The sequence below is a fragment of the Dendropsophus ebraccatus genome, chromosome 12, assembly GCF_027789765.1.
Source record: "Dendropsophus ebraccatus isolate aDenEbr1 chromosome 12, aDenEbr1.pat, whole genome shotgun sequence".
Lineage (NCBI taxonomy): Eukaryota > Metazoa > Chordata > Amphibia > Anura > Hylidae > Dendropsophus > Dendropsophus ebraccatus.
This window is the reverse complement of record NC_091465.1, coordinates 38,503,059-38,530,821: the sequence shown is the minus strand read 5'-3', so window position 1 is coordinate 38,530,821 and position 27,763 is coordinate 38,503,059. Positions and strand designations below refer to the sequence as shown.

The following is a 27,763-nucleotide window of genomic DNA, read 5'->3' as shown; positions in this document are numbered from 1 at the left end:
GGGGATCGTTCTTTCCTCCATTCATCCTCATCATCCTGTGACGTGTCTGGGGGGTAGCATAGCGTACGCTGCCCCCCAGACACGTCTTTTCCGCCAGTACCGTCCCAATAAGAGATGACGGTATGGTGTGAAATTCTACAAACTGTGTGAGCGTACCTCTGGGTACACTTACAGATCCAGGGTACGTGCACACTGCGGAATGGCGAAGGATAACCCTTTGTGCATTCCGCAGCTGGCACCCACCGGCGGACTGATGCGGGCGCATGTCTCCACCCGTGTCATAGACTCCATTCTATGCACGGGCGGAATCCGTCGTCCATCCAAAGAATGAACACATTGGACGGAGAGCGGAATCCGCCCGTGCATAGAATGGAGTCTATGACACGTGTGGAGACGTGCGCCTGCATCAGTCCGCCGGTGGGTGCCAGCTGCGGAATGCACGAAGGGTTATCTGTTGCGATTCCGCAGTGTGCACGTACCCTTAGAGTGTATGTAGGAAGGGACACCCGAATCCAGCCCCCAGATGCCCACTCCCCCCCCCCCATCCTCGGAGTTAGTGGGGACATCGTCCGGGAACTGATCTTCCCACTGCTGGATAAAGGTTACCACCTGTACGGGGATAACTTTTATCCCAGCACCCCCTCTTCTGGTCCCTCGCTGCCCGAGCTACTGTAGCTTGCGGCACGATCCGAACATATCAGAAGTAGTAATAGAGCCCTAATATTTAGCAGCCATGGAGCGGACCCAGCGCTTCTGGATATGAAGGACCCCGTATCGCACCAGGGCAACATTTTCCAGGTGACGTCCCCCACACTGGAGAAAGGGAGACCCCAGAAGAAGTGGAGAGTGTGGCGTAACAGGGGGATCAGGAAGGACAACATTTTCCAGTGTGACGCCTGTCCTGATCACCCCGGGCCTCTGCATACTGGATCGCTTCAAGGCGCACCACACGTCACTGGGGTTCTACATTATCTAAATTCTGTCCCTTATTCCTATTTTAGGGGTCACGTTGGTCCGGGGATTATTCTAATCGCCATTATGGAGTCGGGAAGGAATTTTTCCCCTGTGATGAGGCTACTGTCGTCTGCCTTACGAGGGTTTTTGCCTTCCTCTGGATCAACACAGGTTGAGTTTGATGGACACCTGTCATTCTCAACCTTATAATCTAATAATTGGCCTAATACCCCCAAATAAATTAGAATTGTCCCTTTTCCCCAGCTAAATAGGTATGGCCGCCATTCCCATTAGAGGATGCCATGATGCAATTACAAAGCCTCTGTGCGGCCAGGACAGTAGAAACCCCCCACAAGTGACCCCATTCTGGAAACTACACCCCATAAGGAATCTAACAAGGGGGGCAGCGGGGATATGGCCCCCTGGTGACGGCCACATTTGGGACGTGAAAATGAAAAAAATTGTATTTTTTATTTTCTCGGCACATGTTCTACGTAAGTGCCCGTCACCAGTGGGGTCCATATGCTCACTGCACCCCTTGTTAGATTCCTTATGGGGTGTAGTTTCCAGAATGGGGTCACTTGTCGGGGGTTTCTACTGTTCTGGCAGCACAGGAGCTTTGTAATTGCGACATGGCCTCCATCCTCCATTCCAGCCTCTAAATGGCGCTCTGTCCCTTTGGTGACTTGCCCTGTGCCCATATGGCACATTATGCCCACATGTGGGGTATTTTCGTACTCAGGGGACACTACCCTACACGTTTTGTGTTCATTTTCTTTTTTAACCCCTTGTGGAAATGGAAAAAAATCAAGGCTAGACCAACATTTAGTGTAATTTTTGTAAAATTTTTACTCTAAATCATTAATCTTGTCATGTTTTTTCATTTTCACAAGGGGTTAAAAGATAAAAAAAAACATTTAATGTGTAGAGCAATTTCCCCTGAGTACGGAAATACCCCACATGTGGACATAAAGCGCCATGCGGGTGCAGGGTAAGCCTCCAAAGGGAAGAAGCGCCATTTGGTTTTTGAAGGCTGGATTTGGATGGAATGGATTTCGAGGGGCCATGTTGCATTCAAAAGGCCCCTGTGTTGCCAAGACAGTTGAAACCCCCCACAAGTGACCCCATTATGGAAACTACACCCCTCAAGGAATGTAACAAGGGGTGTAGTGAGCATATGGACCCCACTGGTGACGGGCACAAATGTGGAACAATGTGGCGTGAAAATGAAATATTACATTTTTTACACTATAATGTTGGTTTAGCCTTGAATTTATCATTTTCACAAGGGGTTAAAAGAGAAAAAAACACACAATATGTGTAGAGCAATTTCCCCCGAGTCCGTAAATACCCCACATGTGGACATAAAGCGCCATGTGGGCGCAGGGCAAGCCTCCGAAGGGAAGGAGCGCCATTTGGATTTTGGAGGTTGGATTTGGCTGGAATGGATGATGAACGCCATGTCGCATTTACAGAGCCCTCGTGCTGCCAAAACACTGGAAACCCCCCACAAGTGACCCCATTCTGGAAACTACACCCCTCAAGGAATCTAACAAGGGGTGCAGTGAGGATATGGACCCCTTGATGACGGGCACATTTGTGCCATGAAAGTGAAAAAATGAAATTTTTCCCTTTCACGTCACATTGTTCCACATTTGTGCCCGTCACCAGTGGGGTCCATATGCTCACTGCACCCCTTGTTAGATTCCGTGAGGGGTGTAGTTTCCAGAATGGAATCACTTGTGGGGGGTTTCCAGTGTCTTGGCAGCACGAGGGCTCTGTAAATGCGACATGGCCCTTGAAATCCTTTTCAGTGAAATTCAGCTTCCAAAAGCCAATTGGCGCTCCTTCCCTTTGGAGGCTCGTCCTGCGCCCCCTTGGCACTCTATCGCCACATGTGGGGTATTTCTGTACTCGGGAGAAACTGCGCTACACATTTTTTGTCTTTTTTTGCCTCTTATCCCTTTAAGAAAATGAAAAATTGAAGGCTAGAACAACGTTTTAGTGTAAAAAATAAATTTTTCTTTTTTCACGCCATATTGTTCGGAAAATCTGTGAAGCACCTGTGGGGTCCAGATGCTCACCGCACCCCTTGTTACATTCCTTGAGGGGTGTAGTTTTCTAAATGGTGTCACTTTAGGGGTGTTTTTGCCTCTGCCAACCTGAAGTGGTACAGTCAAAAATGACCAAATATAACGGAGGCGTTGAAATTCACTAGGCGCTCCCTTATATCTGAGGCTTGTGGTTGCGTCAAATAGCGCAATAGGGCCACATATGGGGTATTTCTATAAACTGCAGAAACGGGGCAATAATTATTGGGGTGCATTTCTCTGGTAATAGGTTTATAATTATGAAAAATATTGGATTACAATAAAATCTCTGCACAGAAAATTAAAATTTTCAAATTCCTTACACACTTAGCTTTTATTTCTGTGACTCCCCTAAAGGGTTAAAACACTTTCTGGATATGCTTTTGCAGAGTTTGGGGGGTGCAGTTTCTGAAATGGGGTGCTTTGTGGGGCTTTCTAACATACAGGCCCCTCAAATACACTTTAAACCTGAACAGGTCCCTAAAAATATCTGATTTTGAAATTTTACTGAAAATTTGGAAATTTGCTGCTAATGTTTTAAGCTTCCTATCGTCTAAAAAAAATGAAAGATAGTTTAATAAATGCCGCCAACATAAAGTAGACATGTTGCTAATGCTATTTAATATATAATTTATGTGGTATAACCACTTTCTGTATACGCAAAAAAGTTTCAAAGTTGGAAAAATGCATTTTTTCACATTTTTTCACATTATTTGGGTTTTTTTCATAAAGATTTGTTATGAGTATCGACTCCAATTTACCAGAAATGTAAAGTACAATATGTCACGAGAAAACAATCTCAGAATCAGCCGGATAGGTAAAAGCATCCCGAAGTTATTAATGACTAAAGTGACACTGGTCATATTCATAAAATTTGTCTCTGTCATTAAGGCCATTTCAGGCTCTGTCCTTAAGGGGTTAAAGACAGAAAAACACACAGAGATAAGTATTATCATAATCTGATTTCACATTATAATTTAGCTAATAAATATACATCAAATCTGTTTTATAGTTGAGTCCTTTGGGGAAGCGAGTGTCCATATTCAGTATCCAGAAGGCTTCTCGGTTGAGAACCTTCTGTGACCAGTTCCCTCCTCTGCAATCTTTATAAACTTTTTCCAAACCAAAAAATGAAAAATATTGCAAGTCGCCATTATGCACAGTTATAAAATGTTTTGCTGCACCTGATACATTTTCGCCTTTACGGCTAATATCATAAATATGTTCCGCGATGCAGGTTTTTAATCTTCTTGTAGTACAGCCTACATATGATTTACTGCAAAAAGAACATGAAATAACGTAAATCACATGGTCTGTATTACAGTTTAAAAAGGACTTAATACAAAAACTTTTTTTGGTCGTCTATATTAAAATTAACTGTCCTTTTTGCATATTTGCATATATTACACCGGGGTCCTCCACATGGGAAGAAACCCTTCTGGGACAACCATGTTTTGCCCTTGTTCACATTATGTTTTGGTACTGTGGGGGAAATGATGTTACCAATCGTAATCCCCTTTCTCGCAACTACATCACACCCTCCTTCCAAGATCTTACTTAATTTCTCATCTTGATACAGGATTGGTAAATGTTTATTAAAAATCCTTTTTATTTCAGAAAATTGTAGACTATACGGTGTACTGAAGGTTATTCTTCTATTGGATCTATCATCTCCACTGTTGTCTCCATGGGTGTTTGAAGAAAACAGTAGAGACCAACGATCCCTGTCGGCCGATAGCCGTTTAGCTCTATCTAGCATCCAGGGGGCGTATTTCCTTTTCCGTAATCTCTCATCTATTCTTTTGACCTCTCTAGCATAGTCCTCTTCTCTGGAGCATGCTCTTTTTGTCCTGAGATACTCTCCTTTTGGAATTGCAGAAATCACATGTTTAGGGTGACAGCTAGTGGCCTCCAGAATGCTGTTGCAAGCGATCGACTTCCTGTATATAGAAGTTATAACCGTACCATTCGCCACATCTCCCGTGAGAGTAAGATCAAGGAAGTCGACCGTCTCCAACAGACTTGTACTGGTAAACCTAATATTATAGTTGTCCTCTATGGGCGGTACATTGCGATCCCAAATGAACAGGAGATCGTCAATGTACCGTCCATACCACACAATACATTCTTTGAACGGATTTTCATCCCCAAAGAGGAACATGTCCTCCCACCACAACATGTATAAATTTGCAAGCGTGGGGGAGAAGCACGACCCCATTGGGGCTCCAGTAAGCTGGAAGAAGTATTCACCTTCAAATAGAAAATAATTATTTTTAAGGAGGTAATTCACAGCTGACAAAATAAATTCATTAATTTCATTAGAGTATAAATTTGCTTTCTTGAGATGATATTCAAGCGAGACTAATGCTAAGTCATGAGGAATACATGAGTAAAGACCCACTACATTGCATGAAAACCACCTGTATGATTTTTTCCATTTCAGATTGCACATTGATTTCAGAACCTCCTTACTGTCTTTCAGGTAGGCTACTCAGTTCTTGACTATGGGTTGTAACAGTTCATCTACCCAAATGCTGATTTTCTCAGAAAGTGAGCCTATACTTGAAATTAGAGATCTAATATGGCTTTGTGGACCTTTGGCAGTCCATGGAAGGCAGGGGTTATAGGGTCCTCAACCATCAGAAATTTACAATCATTTTCAGTGAGGATACCCAGACCCCTGCCCTCCTGGAGCAGCCTCTGTAGTGACGCTTTACATATTTTCTCCGGGTTTTGATCTATCTTTCTATATGTATGATTGTCACGTATGCTTGTTGCAGATAGAGGTCAAGATCCATCACGACCACTGCCCCCCCTTTGTCCGCCTTTCTGACAATTAATCTGCTTGTATTTAGTTCAGATAGGACTTTGGACATATGGGAAAGCGCATTATTCTTGGGGGCAAGGTCGCATAAGGATCTAAGTTCTTTCTCTACTGCATACTGAAAAATATCGAGGGCGGGTACCCTCGATTTTTTGGGGTAAAACCCAGGATTACTTTTGACTCGGGATGGTAAAGGAGCTGCGGAGGAAAAATCATTATTACATTCAGACTGATGATCTTTTAAATGTGACACTATCATCTGTTCATTAAAATCACATATAGCCATAATAGGTACATCTTCTCTATTATGAGGTTGTTGTATATTCTCACCTCTATTGGCCTCATTTTCAAAAAAATGTCTTTTCACCGTTAGTAGCCTTGTAAATTTATTTATGTCTAATAATGTATGAAACAGGTGAAAATCATCTCAAGAAAGCAAATTTATACTCTAATGAAATTAATGAATTATTTTGTCAGCTGTGAATTACCTCCTTAAAAATAATTATTTTTTATTTGAAGGGGAATACTTCTTCCAGGTTACTGGAGCCCCGATGGGGTTGTGCTTCTCCCCCACGCTTGCAAATTTATACATGTCGTGGTGGGAGGACATGTTCCTCTTTGGGGATGAAAATCCGTTCAAAGAATGTATTGTGTGGTATGAACGGTACATTGACGATCTCCTGTTCATTTGGGATCGCAATGTACCGCCCATAGAGGATTTCATTGAATACATCAATGGGAACAACTATAATATTAGGTTTACCAGTACAAGTCTGTTGGAGACGGTCGACTTCCTTGATCTTACTCTCACGGGAGATGTGGCAAATGGTACGGTTATAACTTCTATATACAGGAAGTCGATCGCTTGCAACAGCATTCTGGAGGCCACTAGCTGTCACCCTAAACATATGATTTCTGCAATTCCAAAAGGAGAGTATCTCAGGACAAAAAGAGCATGCTCCAGAGAAGAGGACTATGCTAGAGAGGTCAAAAGAATAGATGAGAGATTACGGAAAAGGAAATACGCCCCCTGGATGCTAGATAGAGCTAAACGGCTATCGTCCGACAGAGTTTTTGTATTAAGTCCTTTTTAAACTGTAATACAGACCATGTGATTTACGTTATTTCATGTTCTTTTTGCAGTAAATCATATGTAGGCTGTACTACAAGAAGATTAAAAACCCGCATCGCGGAACATATTTATGATATTAGCCGTAAAGGCGAAAATGTATCAGGTGCAGCAAAACATTTTATAACTGTGCATAATGGCGACTTGCAATATTTTTCATTTTTTGGTTTGGAAAAAGTTTATAAAGATTGCAGAGGAGGGAACTGGTCACAGAAGGTTCTCAACCGAGAAGCCTTCTGGATACTGAATATGGACACTCGCTTCCCCAAAGGACTCAACTATAAAACAGATTTGATGTATATTTATTAGCTAAATTATAATGTGAAATCAGATTATGATAATACTTATCTCCGTGTGTTTTTCTGTCTTTAATGCAGTGTGTAATGTTTATGTTCATCCACTAGGAGGATCACCTAACCCCACCACCACAGCGTCTGCATACAGGTGTTACAAGCGCGTCTTGATTTGATTTGACACATGCGCATTACATTCACCTAGACGCTCAGTTGGAGGAGGGGGTAAGTGGTCAACTTCCTTTTTGTTTTTACTTTTTGATATATATATATATATATATATATATATATATATATATATATATATGAGCTTTTTATGTATTTGGTGTATAAGCTGTGAAAAAGACGGTCACGTTGAAACGCTGCTCACTCCTTGTGTATCTTTTGGATGTATTTGTGTTCGTGAAAAATAAAGGATCATGATTTTACGAGCTTGAGTGCTACGGAAAATTTTATATTGGACTGATGTACTGAATGTCCAGCAAGCTCCTGGACTTTGTTTGCACCACTCCGGATCCTATAAGACACTTTCTTTACAAGGTAAGAACCACAATTATTGAATGAGCATAATTATAGTTGAGAGGTGAACCTACTCGTTTACTTTTGGATAAGCACTGTGGCAGCCTATCTTCAGCTATTCTAAGGTGAATAAGTGGAGTGTAGCATGCACATTGCTGCTCCATTCACTTAAAGGAGAAGTCCGGCAAAATTTTTTATTAAAGTATTGTATTGCCCCCAAAAGTTATACAAATCACCAATATACACTTATTACAGGAAATGCTTATAAAGTGCTTTTTTCCCTGCATTTACTACTGCATCAAAGCTTCACTTCCTGGATAAAATGGTGATGTCACGACCCGACTCCTAGAGCTGTGCGGGCTGTGGCTGCTGGAGAGGATGATGGCAGGGGGACACTGAGGGACACAGGGCACTGGAGGGACACTGAGCATCCCTCTACCATCATCCTCTCCAGCAGCCACAGCCCGCACAGCTCTGGGAGTCGGGTCGTGACATCACCATGTTATCCAGGAAGTGAAGCCTTGATGCAGTAGAAAGTGCAGGGAAAAAGCACTTTATAAGCATTTTCCATAATAAGTGTATATTGGTAATTTGTATAATTTTTGGGGGACAATACAATACTTAAATAAAAAAAAAATATATTGCCGGATTTCTCCTTTAAAGATGTAAAGGATAGGTAAATCATTTTTTTTTTAAAGTATAAGCCCATTATTGAGTCCAATGTATAGCCTTGTGTAAGAAGCTTCAAAGCTAACATGATATCTTACATCTATGCCTCCGAGCATTTGGGGCTCTGTACCCAAGCCCTGTAAAGATATATAATGCAGTGAATTATCACAGAAGGTTCTATATATATATATATATATATATATATATATATATATATATATATATATATTAGATTTAGGGTTAATTTTAAAAAAGAAATCACATAGTGGAGGAAGATAAAAAAAAGTTCTTGTACGGTTGTGAATTTCATTTGCCTAGAAATGATAATGGAGGATGCTGTTATCCCTTATCCGCTCCAGCATCTGTTTTATAATAGCTCCTGAAACTGATATAGCAGTGTCTGCATGGCTGACTGCTTCTGACGTAGACAAAACCTGTTTTCCTCATAAAGGGCACCTTAACTTATCTCTGCACTCATGAAGTGTGGAGATAGCCGCCGAAAGTTATCACGCTTTACTGTCACAGTAACAGGATCTGTCCCCCCCCCCCCAAGGACGCCATTAAAAGCAAAGCCGTCACTTTCCCTCTATCTTAGATTTTTTTTTCTGTCTTCACTTGCGTCATTAGCAGCCCCTCAGGTGGAGAGGACAGCATTCACTGTCCCAAGGTTAGGGCATTATCATTCATTACATGTGTGCGTCCCAATACGCAGACAGCGCCGCGCTCCCCTCCAGAGATCAGACACTCATTTTTGCTTTCTAGTCCCAAGGGCTCATGGAAATAAAAAAAGAGCTTGGCTCAGCACGGTCCTCATTGTTCTCCTGCCATTTGTCAGGTTAAGTCACACAGCATTGACGTAAAAGCCCACGTCTTCACTTAGGTTAGAATGCAAGGCGGACAGATTTTCAGCTGCAAGGATTCCATCAGTTCCCCTGCTTCAATCCATACTCCCGCATGCAGAGCTAACTAGCCGCATTAATTCATTTTCTTTGCCTTGTTGCAGCCTTGGGCCTTTGTTACCACAATAGAATAAAGTTTATGACCGGAATAATATGTGCCATATTTGTAGACACCCCGCAGTGCTCTTCCATGTATTGTGAATATGTGTCTCATACTGGATTTTAATGAATGCAAAGCTTTATGTAACCCTCTAGGAAAAAACACATTTCTACTTGTTCAACGGTAACAAAAAACATTGGCAGATGAATGCAATATTATATTTTCTATATGTGATTGTTACATAAGCCGAAAGTACTGTGATTCTTAGTAGGCTTCAAAGTTATTAGTCATGGCTTCCATTTTGTAGAGGACCGCTAAAGCCCCTATTACACGGCCCGAACTTCAACGCGAGTGACCTCCGACCTGTCAGGTCAACAATCGCTTGCTCCTCGTTCCCCTGCCCGCTGCCGGCACTATTACACATGCCAACAGTGAGCGGGGGGGGCAAGAGGTACTGCCGGGGCAATTGTTAGATTGTCCGGGCAGCCCATAGAGGATAGCGGTGGTCTGCTGCCTCTGCTCCTATTACACAGGGCGACGGCAGCAGATTGTTGCTATTGTGGTCGTTTGTCTTTCAACATATTGAAAGACAACGATCAGCCGACATCATGCATGTCAGCCTTTTATTGCACAAAGCAGATATAGGGAGTAATGGCCAATAATCGGCCAAATATGGCTAATACTCGCTTTGTGCAATGCGGCCTTAAGAAAGAATAGCTGTATTCTGCTTTGGTCAACAACATCACTTTCAGTCTCCCCATTGACTTCTTCTCCATATGTTATAACACTTTGGGCACTGCTTACACTGGCACCTATAGGGAAAAAAAACATATAACTAATGGTTTAAAATATACCTACATGTTAAAATTTCATCCACACTCCACAAATTACAGTATGATGCTGATGAATGGGTTTCCAAAACAGAATTCATCTGTGATATTGTTACCTCATCCAGCGCGAATGTGTCAAGTGCTGATAAGGAAGGGGTAGCTAGCAAGTGATGTGTACAGCGGAAGGTGACACAAGTAGTTAGCAAACACAATAGAAAATGCTTACAAATATGTCCCATATAAAGAATAGGAGATGTTCATTGTGTCTATGTCCATGAGGCTTGCTGTAAAGCATGTCACTAATTGCTGTTCAGGTTCTAGGTGATACATTTCCTATAATCGACTTCAGTAGTAGTATTATCACTCCATTATATCTATGAGGACCTTGAAAAATCGAGTAATATAAGGCCATCACAGACTGAATAAGTCAGATGATCCTTTTCTGCCCATTTTCTATGTTATTATGCTGTATTGCCAGTTTTTACACTGCGCTCAGAACAGCCATTTATGTGTTTTGTTTTCTTTTTGCTTTTGATTTGTCTCTGTTCATTTGTGTTATGTAACAGCTTTTATAGACACCGCTGTCTAATGTGCTGTGACCTATCTATGTCTGTACTTCAAAGCAAGGGTAACATGACAGAAAATCGTTTGCAGCACAACATCCAGCTGCATTACCACTACCATCCGAACCCGAACTTTCGGCATTTGATTAGTGGTGGCTGCTGAACTTGGATAAAGCCCTAAGGCTATGTGGAAAACATGGATATAGTCATTGGCTGTATCCATGTTTTCCAGACAACCTTAGAGCTTTATCCAAGTTCAGCAGCCCCCGCTAATCAAATACTGAACGTTCGGGTTCGGATCGACTCGAACCCGAACCTGGTTCACTCATCTCTAATCTGCTTACATCCTACCTTGCAGTGTCGGAGCATTAGGGCCATATTAGACAGCCCAATATTTAGGCGCAAGCGAGTGCCAACCTGTCAGGTCAGTGCCCACTTGCTCTTCGTTCCCCGCTCGCTGCCTGTGCTATTACAAGCACTGTTGGCAAGCGCAGGGAGCTGCGGGAGGGGCTACCCGGACATAGTGCCAGTGGTTCAGTCCAGTGCAACTTCATCAGCACTTCAGCATAGTATAGCAAGGTGTATGTGTTCTGCTGTGATGGTCCAGACAAGTAAGAGAAGGGAAGTCCTGTGTGTGCACTACTGGCAGACTGCCGCTCTGAAATGGAGAGAATGAGAAATATCTGTCCACAATGGAGGGGCTCTTGGAGGGTTAAAAATGACCCTGTCAACAAACTGAAGGGTTAATCTAACAAAACTATGCAGGTGTGTAAGAAACTTTAGAAATGAAAGGTATACTGACTATACACATTAGCTAAATGCCATCTGAAATCAGAAGTTTTGTTGCAGTTGTCTTACAATCCGCCTGCGGGGGCAGCCAGACACTATCCTTTATCCCTTAGGAGAAAAGCTCTGTAAGGGATGTCTGCCCTCTCTATAGTGGAAGAAAACAATCACGTCTGGATCATCTGAGCGCGTCTGTTTCTGTAGGAGCTGGGAGAGATGGCTATTTGGCTGACAGCTATCTCATGTGTAAGAGCCGTTTAAATGCTGAATACCTCCAAAGGATTTATAGTGACTATACTAGTGAATGTAGACTGAAACCACAACACGTGCTGTCTCCTGACCAGGGGTCTAATGTGAAATGTAATGTTCCCGTATTTCTTTATCGGCAGCTGCAAGTCGAGCAGTAAAGGGAGAAGTCAGTGAGGTTTCCCAGGTAACGGGGTGATTAGAGAGCCTGGCGTTCACCTTCCCAGCTGGCGCTGTCAGGGCATACGCTATCGCTAATAGGATTGTACCGAAGACTATGCCAGTCTGGTCAAAACAGAAACAAGCAGATATTAATATGTGAAAGTGGGATTAGCACACATTCCAGGCGTGCAGCGATTGCGGATAATGAGCATGACTGTAAGCTCTGCCAGGCCATGCTGTAATAAGGTGTGAAGGGGAGAGGCGTCTGGGCTATCACCGTTATTAGTATTCCCACTATAAGACCAAATCTATTGATATAAACAGGACAAATTTTACATGTGGTTGAATAAATAATGTAAATAATAGGAGTGGTAGGTGACATGGGTGTAGTATACTAACCAGAAAAAAAACAACAACTCTAGCACCTTTTTCTGTGTCTTGGGCCCACTCCTGACCAATACTAACTAAAGTAAAGTGTGAACCCAGCCTAATTCCCCACTCAACATATGGGCTGAGTAGGGGAAAGCAAATATAAACTCATGTAAAGGGAACCTGTGGTGCAGTCTGATCTGCCACCAGAAGGGGCCCTGCAGTTTGATGTATAATTTAGTGGGAAAACAAGGTGTAGAACTTTTAATTTACTCATGAATCATCTGTTCATTCTGGGCTTAGGAGTCCATGTATACTTACACAGGATAGGTTAATCCTAAAAGATTTATATGAGAAACTTGCAGTAAATGCTGCCTGCTTAGCCAATCACTGTGTGAGGTGGGTCACAGATGCAGCCAGTGATAGCTTAGGGGGCATTTCCTTTAGAGTTGACATGACAGCAACAGGGAATTGGGGCAGGTGAGTATGCTGTAATTTTTATTTTTGCAGCACACAGGGTCCCCTATGCAAAGTAAATAAAAATAAGGGAAAACCTCTTTGAAATGAGACGTTATAAATGAAAAATCACGTTCTGCAGTCCTTCAGGCTGGCTAGGAGACAGAGCTTATGTCTGGTGACTGCTGCTGGAGCTCAGAAAGAAGGACTGCTAATGAACGACTTTGTACAGTTACAGATTATATTAAGCACTACAGAGTTTTATTTTTTTCTTATAGCTGGAGGTTCGTTTTAAGGTGAATCTCTAGAACTATCTGTACCATGGCTCATTTTCTATGTATGGTAGTAATTTAATAAAATGTTCTCTATCTCCTCGTTTAGTTTCTGTACTTTGAAATGATTCTGTACTTATGGTCATTGAAATCTGTTGATGCACTGACCTAAGGTAGCAGAACTTTATTATAAAGCACGGGGGGATTGTTTATACAGCAGTTTGGATCAAAAGTAGATTTTAAGGTCATCTTGAAACATTGCGTCTAAGCTGCTGTCACTGGTCATAGCTGTGCTCTACTGCAACTGCTAGAAATGCAGCCAACACTGTGCTCACACATGCAGTAATGCAATGTGAATGCGTTGTTTCATTGCAGTGTTGCATCATTTTCTGCACAGCATTTAGAGTTATGTTTTACAGCACACTCATGGACAAATGAAACAATAGACTGGAGGGGACCCTATTTACTTATACTATTTCTATATTATTTACTTTACTTAAAGGGGTTGTCCGGCGATAAAAAATTATTCACAGAATAACACACATTACAAAGTTATACAACTTTGTAATGTATGTTATGTCTGTGAATGGCCCCCTTCCCCGTGTCCCACCACCCCCACCCGTGTACCCGGAAGTGTGGTGCGCTATACATTACCTGTCACGTGCCGGCCACGGTCTCCGATCCTCAACAGTGACGTCTTCTTCGGGAGGCCGGCGCATCTTCCCGAGTGCAGGCCGCCCTCTGCAGCGTCATCCGAAGCTCAGCCGCGATTGGCTGAGCATAACTGTGCTCAGCCAATCGCGGCTGAGCGGCTGATGACGTGGCCGCCGGCCTCCCGAAGAAGACGTCACTGCTGAGGATCGGAGACCGTGGACAACACGAGATGCGGTGAGTATAATGCACCACACTTCCGGGTCTAGCGTGGGTGGGGGGAAACACGGGGAAGGGGGCCATTCACAGACATAACATACATTACAAAGTTGTATAACTTTGTAATGTGTGTTATTCTGTGAATAATTTTTTATCGCCGGACAACCCCTTTAAACATACTACTACTACTACACAGATTATGCCTATGGTTAGACCCTATGGTCACAAGACTAATCACTGAGCCACCATGCAGTTAAAGAGGTTATCCCAAAATATATAATATAACATATCACTTGTCTATAGTATAGGTCATGGGTTTCCAAACTGCGGCCCTCCAGCAGTAGCAATACTACATTTCCCATCATGCTTGGACAGCCAAATCCAAAGCTTTAGTTGTCCAGGTATGATGGGAATTGTGGTTTTGCAACGGCTGGAGGGCCGCAGTTTGGAGACCCATGGCATAGGTGATAAGTACCTGATCGTCTTCTGCTGAGATATTCACCAGTCACAAGAGCAGAGGTCCCCTGTCTAGTTAATGGAGTGGCTGCATGCATACTCAACCATCACTCCAGTTACAATGGGATTGCAGATTGCCATGTTTTGTAGATCACCTATTTTCCGCAGTGCCATGGTGAGTAAATGAAGCACAGGTGGGCAGGCACATTCTTCATTCACATAGGAGACCGATATTCTCATGACTGCTGGTAAGACCGCCAATGATCAGATACTTATAAATTGTCCTGCGGGTAAGTTATAATCTTGGGATAAACCCCTTTAATGCCTCCTCCTTTTTTCCATACATGCACTTTTAGAATCAATATACCATTTAGGGGTTTATTGTACAAGAGATTTATTGTACAAGTGATTGTGTCACTATCAATATATACAATGCTATTGTGGATTTCTTTTTATTTCCCCTTCTGCCACAGGATAGGCTCGGCACATCCCACCATGTAACTATGTTGCATTATATTGAAATAATCCTAAATCATTCAGCAATTGTCTTTTGTTGCTGAAGCTAATGAACATCCCCCACCCTAGTAGTGTAAAACAAAGTGAAGCTGACGCGTATGGCTGGTGTCTGCGAGTTTAATCAACCAGAGAGAGAGCAGCTATCAGGGAAAATTGAGCTGTAAAAACTGTGTGAAGTGCGTCCCATAGCTGTGCACCCGAGTCATTAAGTGCACTTCAACGCCACTTTGATGATGACTTTTATAGCTCCAGCTCAATGCTGGGGGATCATTGTCAATAAACGGAAAAGTTTAACACATGAAAATTGAAGCAGCCCTGTTCCCCGGAGGCCCCTGAACATAAAATCATCCACTACAACTTTGTTTTGCATTATCTGTGGCCATGAGTTTACGTAGGCTTGGTTCACATCTACGTGGGAGGCTCCGTCACATATTCCTTCTAAAAGACAAGACAAAATAACCCAGCATGCAGAATTTTTTGGCCTGGTCAAATGATGGACACCATGCCGGAATCCCAGAGTCCAATAAAGTTTATGGGTTCCATTGGGCGCCATTGGTGTCTGGTATGCAGTGGATTTGTTGACTTTTTTTTTTTTTCATTCTTCTGCTCCGATGATGTAAAGGATGAATGGAATGGGATGGAAGACAATGCATATGTGAACCTAGATTTATTGGTATGTTTATAAAGAATAAAGAGTTCTTGTATTATGCTGTTCACAACCATTCTATCTTTTGGGGCTATATTTGGGATGCATACCCCACCATCAGAGGTATATACAGAGAGTAAAACAGTAAATCCTCCATACAGGTTTGGAGTCAGAGCAGGGGACTTATCCACAAGCCCTTAAAGGACACCTTTCATTACTTTTATGTTGTCCAGACCATGAATTATCTGGGCAATCTTCGGCAGCCACACTTCACCCCACCAGCCTTGATTGATGGATCTCTCCCTGTACGACTCAGTCAAGGTTGGTCGGGTAGGAACCGCCCTGATCACTCATGGTTCAGGCAGCATGAAAATGATGATAGGTTCCCTTTAAATAGCTTGTCTGAAATCATAGACAACTTTTTGTAGATTTTTGTTATATTCCTTAAAGGGGGTGGAGAGGTAGCCGTCTCACCTGGGCCCTGGTTTCTGAGGCTGCTGAAGAGAAATTGGGGTGCAGTTTTCACCGCATTCAGATCGCATTCTAAACACATATGTGGAAACCCAGCCCGGAGGCCATTCTGTTCCATGAAGAGGCATTGTAGCTGGAGGACTTTTTACAGATTTTTGCACTGGGACCCTGGGGCTTCACAATACACCTTTTGCGCCACTAAGCCATGTCTGATATTGCAGTTCAGCCCCATAGTAAATACAATACATTAACAAGACTGGTACTGTTTCTGGACAAAACAAACAGACCAATCTATAAAGACTATCTGCTCAGGTTTTAGTAAGTACTTGCATTTCCCATAAAATAACATTTCTGAAGCTTCTTTTCCTAGAACTCTGCATTGTGGTGTTTCTTTGTTGTAGCTCCTGGAAATGTATTGAACAGTTTTCGTGTGTAGTTATGTGCTGTATTGACCAGTGCATTGGTAACATCCAGCTGTCAATTTATTAGTCATAGGAAGAACCACAGAATGCCTGAAGATATTCATGTCATGGGAAATACAAGTATAGAATTTAGTAGAGAAGACGCATGAGGGAAACTGACACCTCCTTTTTAAGTGAATGTTGGCATTTTCTTATATTGCCCATCATAGCCTATTTTATACTCTTCTGGATGTGCTGGAGGATACTCTGTGAAACTGCATCTTTTTGCATTCTGATATATATATAAAAAAGAGAAAAAGACTCAGCTTTGAGTCGAAACGTCGCTGTACGTATACGGGTGAATAAACCTGCACCTATTCACTTTATTGGAGTGCCGTCTTCCTGCTTTATTCTATATATATATATATATATATATATATATATATATATATATGTGTATATATATATATATATATATATATAAATTATGACATAGTTTATTGAAAAATTTTCAATTTTACAGGAAAATGTAACAGGGTCAGCAAACCACTGACCAAACAATGACCAAAGAAAACATAAAACAACATACATAAACATCCAATGGTTCCTCTATTGCCCGCAATATGTATAGTCTAATAATAAGGTCACTTAGATTACTCACACTCTTCTTGAGTAGGTAAAGGTTGGTCACATACAGAATCCTAATTCACAGAGACTCCTGATAGCTCCTCCTTTTGTGCCAGAGTTTTTCAGTATATATATCTTTTAACACTTTTGATGATATGGCATATGTAGCTACCCAGGGGTGTGTGTGTGTGTGGGGGGGGGGGGGGGGGGGGGGGTTTCAAGTAGTTCATCCCTACCCTAGTTGGGTAGGGATGTGTAGGGGCACAGTATAAGGGTGTCTACAGATCCTACCCCAGCTGTCATAAATGAACGCAGTAACAATCGTTGTAACAATCATAACTAACAACTATCTTTCTGTGTAATATGCTGAATAATTTCAGGTTAACGAAAAACGATCTAGTTTACAATCGTTAATCATGAAAAATTGCATTGTCTAATAGGACCCTTAGGGTCTGAGTGTTCAGGCCCTCACCAATTGCTTAAACAAGGTGGAAGAAGAGGGCTGCTAAGTGCTTAGTTCTTGTTGATGCACAAGCCAGGCTCCTTAGACTTACTAGGAAATGCATAGAGACAAGGAGAGAGGCACTTAGCTAAACGCTCCTCCTGTCTCGTTTGGTGGGAATCTGATGTGCAAACCCCAATCAATTAAAATTTACGACTGATCTCTTTGAGTGGTTACCCACAAGCCCTTGGTTACCCACAAGTCTTCTTTGACTGAGTGGTTACCCAAAAGTTCAAAAACAAACCTACTTGCTTGCTGAAACGGCACCACTCTTGTCCTCAGGTTCTGTATGATATTGCAGCTCAGTTCCATTAAAGTGAGTTGTAAGATAACACGCACTGTTTTTGGAAGAAGGCAGCCATGTTGGGCTTTTTTGTTAAATCCTGGATAACCCCTTTGTCACTGAACTCCCTGAGCTCAGTGATTGTTGTGTTTTTTATGTTACAACAGTCAAAAGTTTTTTACCTGCTATACATAGTAAGTGTTATGTGTGTCACTGTAACATAATCTGTATGTGGTATTTGTGTATATGTGTTTGTGATTGGTATTGGTGCTGTATGTATGTGTAGTGTGTGTGCATATATATATATATATATATATATATATATATATATATATATTCTGTATGGGTGTATAATATGTGTATGTCAATCTGTGTCATTTAGCTGTATCATGTATGTGTGGTGTATAGCACAATGTATGGTAATTACATGTATTACAGTGCATAATAGGTTTTAGGTATATGTGCTCTGAGTGAAGGATGCCTAGCTGCACCCCTACCTTACAGCAAGATTCTGATAACTATATATAAATATATATATTCTGTATAAATGTTACTCATATCCCCTTCAGCAGTAAAGCATAAGACACACGTCTGCAGCAGGCCTATGCTTCATTAATCACTTGTCACAGCCAGGCTCCCTTGTAGGCTTTGTGCTGCAGCACCACAAGATGCCCCAGTGTTCTCCGGCCTCTGCAGGCAGCTGCGCTTCCTAATCCCTTCTGACGCACTTGCTTACGTACACTATCTTTCCATGGAGGAGACATACACTTACTCCAGGCTGCTTTTAGCAGAAAAAGCAATCCTGACTTCAGACAGATTTAACCTCTAGTTCTTCTCCCCAGCTATATTTTAGTGCTGGAATTTAGCCTTAGTTTCCATAAACTGTTTCCTGCAGAGGATGGCTGACAGGTGACCTCCGTTTTTCATCATTTCGCTCTATTTTTAACAAAAACTTGAATTTAAAGCCATGAAGCATGACATGACTTAGATACTTTAGTAAAATGTAATATGGAAAACTCAGATTTTACTATCCTAACATGTATATATATGTATATATCCATATATATATATATATATATATATATATATATATATAATATGTTTGTCTGCCTAACCTTACCGTAATATACAGATGGCATTTTGCAGCAGCATGTGTCCTTTCAGTGCACTGTAAGTTCAAATGTCGGCACTCACCATTTTCATGCTTCAAGAAATCTTCTATTGTAGAAAATTCATCAGGTTTTTTTTACAGCGGTAAAAACAGGACGTTTCGGCGTCAAGCCTTCCTCAACTGGAAGGCTTGACGCCGAAACGGCCTGTTTTTTACCACTGTAAAAAAAACCTGATGAATTTTCTACAATAAAAGATTTCTTGAAGCATGAAAATGGTGAGTGCCGAGATTCGAACTTTCATGATGCTATAGGAATCCTTTCCTACTACGAGCACCACCCTCGACACAGACGTGCCGCCCAAAAATAATTTCTTTTCAGTGCACAGTAGACATGGTGAACTTCTGAGTGGCTTTATTGCAGCCATGGCAGACCGTGCCTGCATAACAATGAGAATTCTGTCAATAGTTCTGTCAAAATAGTCATTTTTGTACTGGTTTGCTATTCTTTGGTTTATGTTATACATGGAGATGAGCAAGTCAATTCAGTCCAAATTTCCCCCCAAAATTTAGATTTGTTAGAATCTGAACTTTTCATGATTCATTTCGGACGATTCACTTATACAGGAAAGAGAGACCGCTATCCAAGGCAGAGTCTCTGCTTCTGTACATTGAGTAGCGTGGAGGTAATGGCAATGTTGTATGTGTCTCAGCTTCAAAGTGAAGATTCACTCATCGGAGGCAGGATGTGTGGAGTACTGCGCCAGACGTCCGAGTACTCCACACATCCTGCCTCCGATGAGTGAATCTTCACTTTGATTTCCTGACCGATTTCTTCGGATCCTCGGACGGGCAGCGAGCGTAAAGAGCAAAACTTCTACAAAGCATCAGGCGGTGTCGGGCTCGGAGCACTACCCCCCCAAGGTGAGCAACACCTATTCATAGATACTCACAAATCCAGCTCTGCAGTATCACGCTATGTGCGCCGTTCCTTTTCTTTTTTGCAGCTATGTGTCTCAGCTTATATATATAACATTCAGTCCACTAAATGTGTACCACTGCTCTGTGTACTATACAGAAGCAGGGACTCCTCCTTTTGACAGGAGTCCCTGATTCATTATTTACTTTACAAGGGCAATCAGGATACTGCCAAATGTGAATGAAACAAATGTGATTTATCAAACCAGACTTGAAATACATTTTGGATTCACTTATCTCTACTTATGTAATAAATTCAGTTACAGTACATGTCATTTATTGTAATTTTCTCTGATAAATGGGTTATGGTAGGTCATGATTTCTAAATAAAATCCTTCCTAGGTAAAAATTAAAAAAAACAAAACCAAAGTTATGGTTATGTATGTAAAAGAAACTTCCAGTATGCCATGACAACCGGACCACTAGTGTAGAATAATGCATCATTTTGGTGCCAAGATTACTATGAAACAATAGACAACCATGTCAGCACTCCCATGGCCTGCAAGCTGCAATTGTATGCTTATTTCATTCCTCTTATAGTGTGACACACATTACAGCCCCTTTCAGAATTACTTCATTGATAAAATTGAAATCACATGCCGTCACGCTGATCATTGACTTTTGCTTAGATTCACAATACAACTCCCACACAGATCGATCACAATGCTATAATACCATATTAATTTTCGTTCTAGGTAGTAGATCTCCTTTTCCTGAACCATCAGGATTTGGTCTTTTGCTTTTGCCATGTTACGTCTTCCATGGTGGTTCACAGTCATTTGGGGGTGAGTGGTCTTCCATCATGGTTCATTGTCATTGGGGGGTGAGCAGCCTTCCATGGTGGTTCACAGTCATTGGGGGGTAAGTGGTCTTGCATGGTGGTTCACAGTCATTGGGGTGTGAGTGGTTTTCCATCATGGTTCACTGTCATTGGGGGGTGAGCAGATTTCCATGGTGGTTCACTGTCATTGGGGGGTGAGCAGATTTCCATGGTGGTTCACTGTCATTGGGGGGTGAGCAGATTTCCATGGTGGTTAACTGTCATTGGGGGGTGAGCAGATTTCCATGGTGATTCACTGTCATTGGGGGCTGAGCAGATTTCCATGGTGGTTCACAGTCATTGGGGGTGAGCAAATTTCCATGGTGGTTCACTGTCATTGGGGGCTGAGCAGATTTCCATAGTGATTCACTGTCATTGGGGGGTGAGCAGATTTCCATGGTGGTTCACAGTCATGGGGAGGTGAGCGGTCTTCCATGGTGGTTCAGTCATTGGGGGTAAGCAGATTTCCATGGTGATTCACTGTCATTGGGGGTGAGCAGATTTCCATGGTGATTCACTGTCATTGGGGGGTGAGCAGATTTCCATGGTGGTTCACAGTCATGGGGAGGTGAGCGGTCTTCCATGGTGGTTCAGTCATTGGGGGTGAGCAGATTTCCATGGTGATTCACTGTCATTGGGGGGTGAGCAGATTTCCATGGTGGTTCACAGTCATTGAGAGGTGAGCGGTCTTCCATGGTGGTTCACAGTTGTTGGGGGGAGAGAGGTCTTCCATTGGGGTTTTACAGTTGTTAGATGGTGGGGGTTCACTCTTTAGAAGGCTCATCACTGTCCATCCACATTAACCTAGTTAGCGCTGGATAAATTATATACAGTATGATGATATTGTAATGATCTTTGGTGTTGTCTGTGGGGGGAGGTTTCTTCTTTAACAGTGCTTTTTGTGTTAACTACATATACATTTTCTCATTTCTCATATATAAGCTTTAGTTTTTTTTATGATGCATTTCTTGTGTGATTTAGGCCAAAAGTAGTGAAATGTTAAATGTCATCCCTTGGCCTAAAGCTGTGCAGCATAGAAAAGGTTAAGGATGAAGACGATTTGAGAGGCATGACAGCCCAACTTGATCCTCTGGGGGTTTCAGCTCAATTGACGTCAGGTCCTGTACAGTCAGCGATGAGCTCCTGATACATGGAGATGGTAATTGAATTAGAGAGCAGCCACCTAATTACACCGAGCAGACACTTCATTGTCAGGAACCATTTCATTACAGATAAGGCGAGAGCTAGGATTTCAGCATATCAGGGAGCAGACGTTTCTGCTCCCGGCTATGACACACTCTTCCCTTGCGTAATTGGTCTCATGAGATGCAGCTACTCTACCCATCCCTGCTACTCAGTGATGTATAGACATTACTGGAGATATATCAATTTTCATTTACCTTATTGCTGTGATTGGAGCAGCATACAGTTAATGGGATGGTTAGGCGATAATGTGAGGTTAACACCCTTATTTACCGCTTAACTAATAAGCGTAAAATAGATGGTGCTCACCAAAACTTTTCATATAAAAGAACAGCTTTGAAAAATTGGCTAGTGAATATGATCATATTTTTTTTTCTACCATCATAAGAAACAAAAAATATAGTGCTACCCTAGAATATTGTTCCTTTACTTTTATATAATTGGTAAGCAAAATTCAGGTGATAGAAGCTTCCCAAATGGACACTAGTTGTCCCGATTATTATGGAAGGTCTGGTTGCTGAATCCATTTGCAGCTTTTTTCGGCTGCTCGGTACAGAGAGTAGTACATCATAGTACACCGTTCTTCTATATTTCTGCCTGTGTACACACCTGGTATAATAGTGTGTACTATTTATTTTCTTTGCATCTCTCTACTTGGGCTAATGAAAGGGGTTGATAAGTGGGGGACCCCAAAGATAATGATAAATGATTGAATGACTAAATGTTAGACCCTTTTACCCATGCATAGTCGCTACAGATCCATAAAAGGGCCGTAGTCACCTATACCTATGAATGAGTCTGTGCAGCTGTGGACAGCTCTCCGAATGTGTGAATGCGGCCTAAGGCCTGGACTTGGGTCTATATTAGTGATGCAAAAATGTGCATGTAAAACTGTCCTTATGGCTGAAGAGTATTGTTGCTATGCGGACCACATTTAAAAAAAAATAATTCTCTCTAGTCCACTATGATGGATGCCTGTTTGAGATGACCACCCAAAACAGTGAAAATGGTCTTCTAGCAGGGTAGCCCCCTTGAAGCATGTTTATTAGAGATGAGTGAACCCTGAGCATTTTTTGGTTTGTCTGAACCCGAACACTGCATTTTATTACCGGTGGCTGAAGAAGTTGGATGCAGCCCTAGGGAGTCCAGGAAAACATGGATACAGCTTATGGCCTATGGCTGTATCCATACTTTCCAGGCACCCTTAGGGCTGCATCTAACTTCTTCAGCCTCCAGTAATAAAATGTAGAGAGTTCAGGTTAAGACAAACCAGAGCTTGCTTGAGGTTTGCTCATCTCTCTTGTTTTAAATTTAAAGAATTTTTAGTCCGTAAAATTGTCCATAAGAATTGAGAGTCCAATAAAAAACAATTTGTTCTAGATCAGGGGTGTTGTTTTGAGGTGGTGTCACTTTACACCTTTATTTGTTCCTCTAATGCACTGATCCCATTTTTTTCCATGGATGATGTAGACTAAAACAGGCCTTTTCAGTGACATCCAGCAAGTTATTTATGTCATGTTCTGTTGACCTGTCATGAAATATATTTGGAAAATCACTTTAGATTCCATATAGCCTTAGTCGATTTTTTGCTGTTTGCTAATACTTATCATAGCAGTATCACTTGTCACAGGGGGTATTTTTTTATATTACACTGGAATTTCCTTTGTCTAGACAGTTTCACTTATTTTTTCCTATGGTTTTATTTCACATTGTATTAACCTTCTCTGCATCTCTTTCAGGTCATCTAAGCTGTTTCGAGCATTTTATGTCCCCTTCGTATCCAGTTGGCACACAACATACTCAAATTACACTATTCTGAAAGCCCGTCGGCCCAAACAGATGAAAAAGAAGAACATAGGATGAGGAAGGACCCTGTAACAAAGCTGAGAACCCACTTGGTCTTGCTGTGAGATCTCCTAACAATCTTCTGTTCCCGCCGGAGGGGCCTTTCATAGAACATCTGTTTTGGCAGTAACTTTTTGATGATATACAACAGTCTTGTAAGATGTTCAGGTCAACCCTGCTTTTACTATGACCAATACAAATAAGTTGCTCAAAGTTGTAAATTTCAGTATCTCCATCAAGTATTAGCTGTATAACGGCGTTATCATATTCTGTTCCCATTCAGGATTCTGAGAAATGATGTATATTTAATGTTGTGTCCATCCGTTCATATGTATATAATGGCTGCTATCTATCCATGGGTGCAGGATAGCTTTTGCATCTACTTGGAATGGGATTTTTTTTTTTTTTTATAATGTACAGCATTCGTTCTAGCCACAATGCGGGAGTTTAGTTCTTCTATTTCTCTTTGGATTAGGGTTGTAACTTATATACAGATTGCGATCATTACAGACATGTGGAAGTCGATACCAGAAATGATTCTAATCCTATTAGACCTGATAGAGTCTGAAAGGTACCTAGTTGTACTGTCACTAGGTACCATAGTCTACCAAAATTGTTTGCACAGAGGACAGGTATGGGTTTATCGGGTAGTACGTTTCTTCACTATTTTATGCCCAAACATGGATAATCCCTTTTAAGATCCATAGAGAATGATTGCTGCCACTTTCAACATGTGCTACATATGTCACTATATTATGAGATACTATATCTCACATACCGTTTAGGCTGGGTTCACAATGGGTTTTTTTGCAGTCGTTTTTTTCATCCTTTGGTTTTTTTTTTTGTTTTTTTTTTTAATGGATAAAAAAAACGGATGAAAAATTTGATGTATTGATGTCCATCCAATTTGATCAGTTTTTCCATTGTCTTTCATTCTAAAAAAAAAAAGGATCAAAAAGCGGATCAAAACGCATCTGTGTTTTTAGCATACACAAAGTGTGGTCGACCGCATTTTTGTGTATGCTAAAAAAAAAAAAAAAAAAAAAAAAAAAAAAAGCATTTTGATCAGTTTTATGTTCCCTTTTTTTATAATAAAAGTCAGTGAAAAAACAAATGCACACAAATACATCTGTTTTTTGCAAAAAAAAATAGTATGAACTCAGCCTTAGGTGAATATTAATTTTACCCTACTGGTTAACAATATACTGACATTGCATGGAAGGGAAATACAATATCTTTTTAGTCCACAAGAAGGTCCTTTCCATTCTTCTCCATCCCTGGCTTTGGGCCCATTTGCTTTTTAGATTTTTTTTTTTTTTTTTTTGAGACCAAAGATGAGTATGATGGTTTGTCACGGCTTGGCTCAGCTGCTGATGGTAAAGCCATCCTATTGTCCACATATACAAACAACTGAATTTACAGGCATAGTCTTTCAGTCCAGAAACCACCTCAAAAATATTAATAGTAGTGTATTACAATTTGGGTACAAGTGCAAGATATATAGGATGCAACCATTAACTTGGGGTTAAAAAAATTATGCTAAAATTGCATAATTTCTTAAATTGTTTGATTGATAAAATGATTGTATTGCACTGAAATATTGAACTAAAAGGAAACCACTTTGTTGTTGTTGTTGTAGTAGCAAAAGTCTGTGTTTCTTTGGTTATTGTCAGATCAAGAATTATGTTAGTAGGGCTAGGGTTAATTTACATATTCTTACCCATTAAGTCCATACTGTTCATGGTTGATTACTGTAGAAGTGCGTTGGATAATGTGTTAATATTTTTCAAAATGAATGTCTCGCTGTAGTGAAGATGGATAATGGCTGATGAAATATGTATGGCGCTCACCATTATGGAACCAATGTTCCACTGTCATCTAATTCTATTAAACCATGGGATCAGCAAATGTCTTGAAATCATAAATCATTGAGGATTTATGAGTGAAGTGGAAAATAATATGTAGCCATCTTCTATATGTAGACTTCAGGCTGCTCTACCTTAGGATGCCAACTAACAGCTCTGAGTAAACTGGACAGTAATCTTCCAAAGTCTGGTAATATTACAACAAATGTATTATATTTATATCAGAAATGATAACTTTACCAAATAATTATATTTGGTATTATAAAATTAAAATTATATAATTATAAAATTATAAAATGACATTTGGACCTGCATAATGGACCTATCAATATAATGGACATATGTTTTACTTAGGTGGTATATTGGTTGTTTGTGGTTTATAGTGTTTGAAGTATAAAGATGTTGACTAGCGTTTGAAATGGAAGTATGACTTGAGTTCCAATATATTATTTCCAATAATACCTGAATAAGGGGCATTTGAATCCCACTGCCTAGAGAAGGTGGATGCCACCCGAGGACCGTCTGGATAAAATGGATATAGCATAAGGCTGTATCCATGTTTTCCAGGCAGTCCTCAGGCTGTATCCATGTTTTCCAGGCAATGGGATTTAAATGCAGATCGTTCGCCTTTTGGCAAGTTTGTCATCTCCGTAGTAGGCTAGTCTGGGCCAAGTTAGGGTCTGTCGAAAATATTAGTCAAAATTCGGCCTTACATTGGAGAAGATGAGGAGTTTGTTCAGCCATCTGTGAGGTCTTACTCGCAGTGCATAGGTGATTCAAGAATCTGCTGATATCAGTAGTGGGGTATCCTTAGGCCCTCTTGCACTAAACAAAAGGACCAGGCTCATTCTTAAGATGTTAAGAGTCAATCGTTCTTATCATGTTTGTCCGTTTTCGTGTATTTTGTAATAAAATGTTACAAATCGCATCTCTCTGATCTGAGATTCTTGTTACAAAAATACAGTTAACTCTACTGCCTCTTCTACTCTCAGGCTCCTTTCCCACTTACCCTTCATCCTAAGCTCATCAGTCAATCTGAAAAACTGCTCAAGGGTGTGTCCACACGTACAGGATCTGGAGCAGATTTGAAGCTGCAGATTTGCTTTGAATATGCAACTTCAAATCTGCGCCATCAAATCTGCTGCAGATCCTGTACATATGAACGCACCCAAAGTCTGTATCAGCTCACTGAGAGATCAGAAGATTACAGGGGCTTACAGAAGTCTATTGGGTGGGAAGCGTCGAAGAGGAGAGTGACCAGTGAGAGACAGAGATAGACAGAGACCACAGGAGCTTGTAGTAAGTATTAAATATACCCAAGTGCTGATTTCACAGCTTACATTGCTCCATAATGTTCTCCATGCTGCTGTTGCTTCTGGAGATGTGCTTGACTTATTGTTTACTTCATAGCTCCATAGCTACACATATTGCAGTGATGGCTTATATTACACTGTCCTGAAGACATATATGAGGTAATACACATTATATTAGAGACAGCCAAATCTGTTTAAAAAACATAACAAGTAGCCACGCTTTTGGGAAGATGTTTGCAAATGTGCCAAACAGTCCTACTTTACACTAGGGTCAGCACTTTGAAATGAATGGATCTGCTTAGGCATGCATACCCGATGCCTGCATTTCAGACATATATACAACAATTGCAAAGCTAGTTTCAGGTGTGCCTAGATGCCTAGGTGCCCATATATTTTTGTATAACTGACTGTTTTCTTTACCGGCATCCCTTTTTGGCTGTGCCAAACATTGATGTGTTTCCTACGGGGAGTGGTAAGCCACCACCAGACAACATTTCTATCAGCACTTACATAGAACAAACCCTTGTTGAAAATCTATTATGACCGACCCTTTCCACCAACTTAAAGGGGAACTATAAGCAGGTTAGACTAATCTAACCTGCTGATAGCCCCCTGTAGCGCCAGGGACACTGAGGAGTAATGTATGCATCTTACCTTCCTCCTCGGCGCCGTTCCCGTGCCGTTAGGGTAAATTTTGC

General features: G+C 41.3%; 1 protein-coding gene across 3 annotated transcripts in view; it reads left to right on the top strand.

Moving 5' to 3' along the window:
- Positions 1 to 24,937, top strand: part of ALG9 (ALG9 alpha-1,2-mannosyltransferase) — an 85,306-nt gene extending 60,369 nt beyond the window's left edge. For 2 of the 3 annotated variants that reach the window (XM_069949055.1, XM_069949056.1), the window contains exon 15: positions 23,782 to 24,937. In XM_069949055.1, coding sequence (XP_069805156.1) covers positions 23,782 to 23,905 — 124 coding nt within the window. In that variant the 3' untranslated portion in view covers positions 23,906 to 24,937. Of the gene's footprint in view, positions 1 to 20,714; positions 20,795 to 23,781 lie in introns of those variants that run through there. The other variant, XM_069949057.1, reaches the window with a different exon arrangement.
- Positions 24,938 to 27,763: the final 2,826 nt, after the last annotated feature.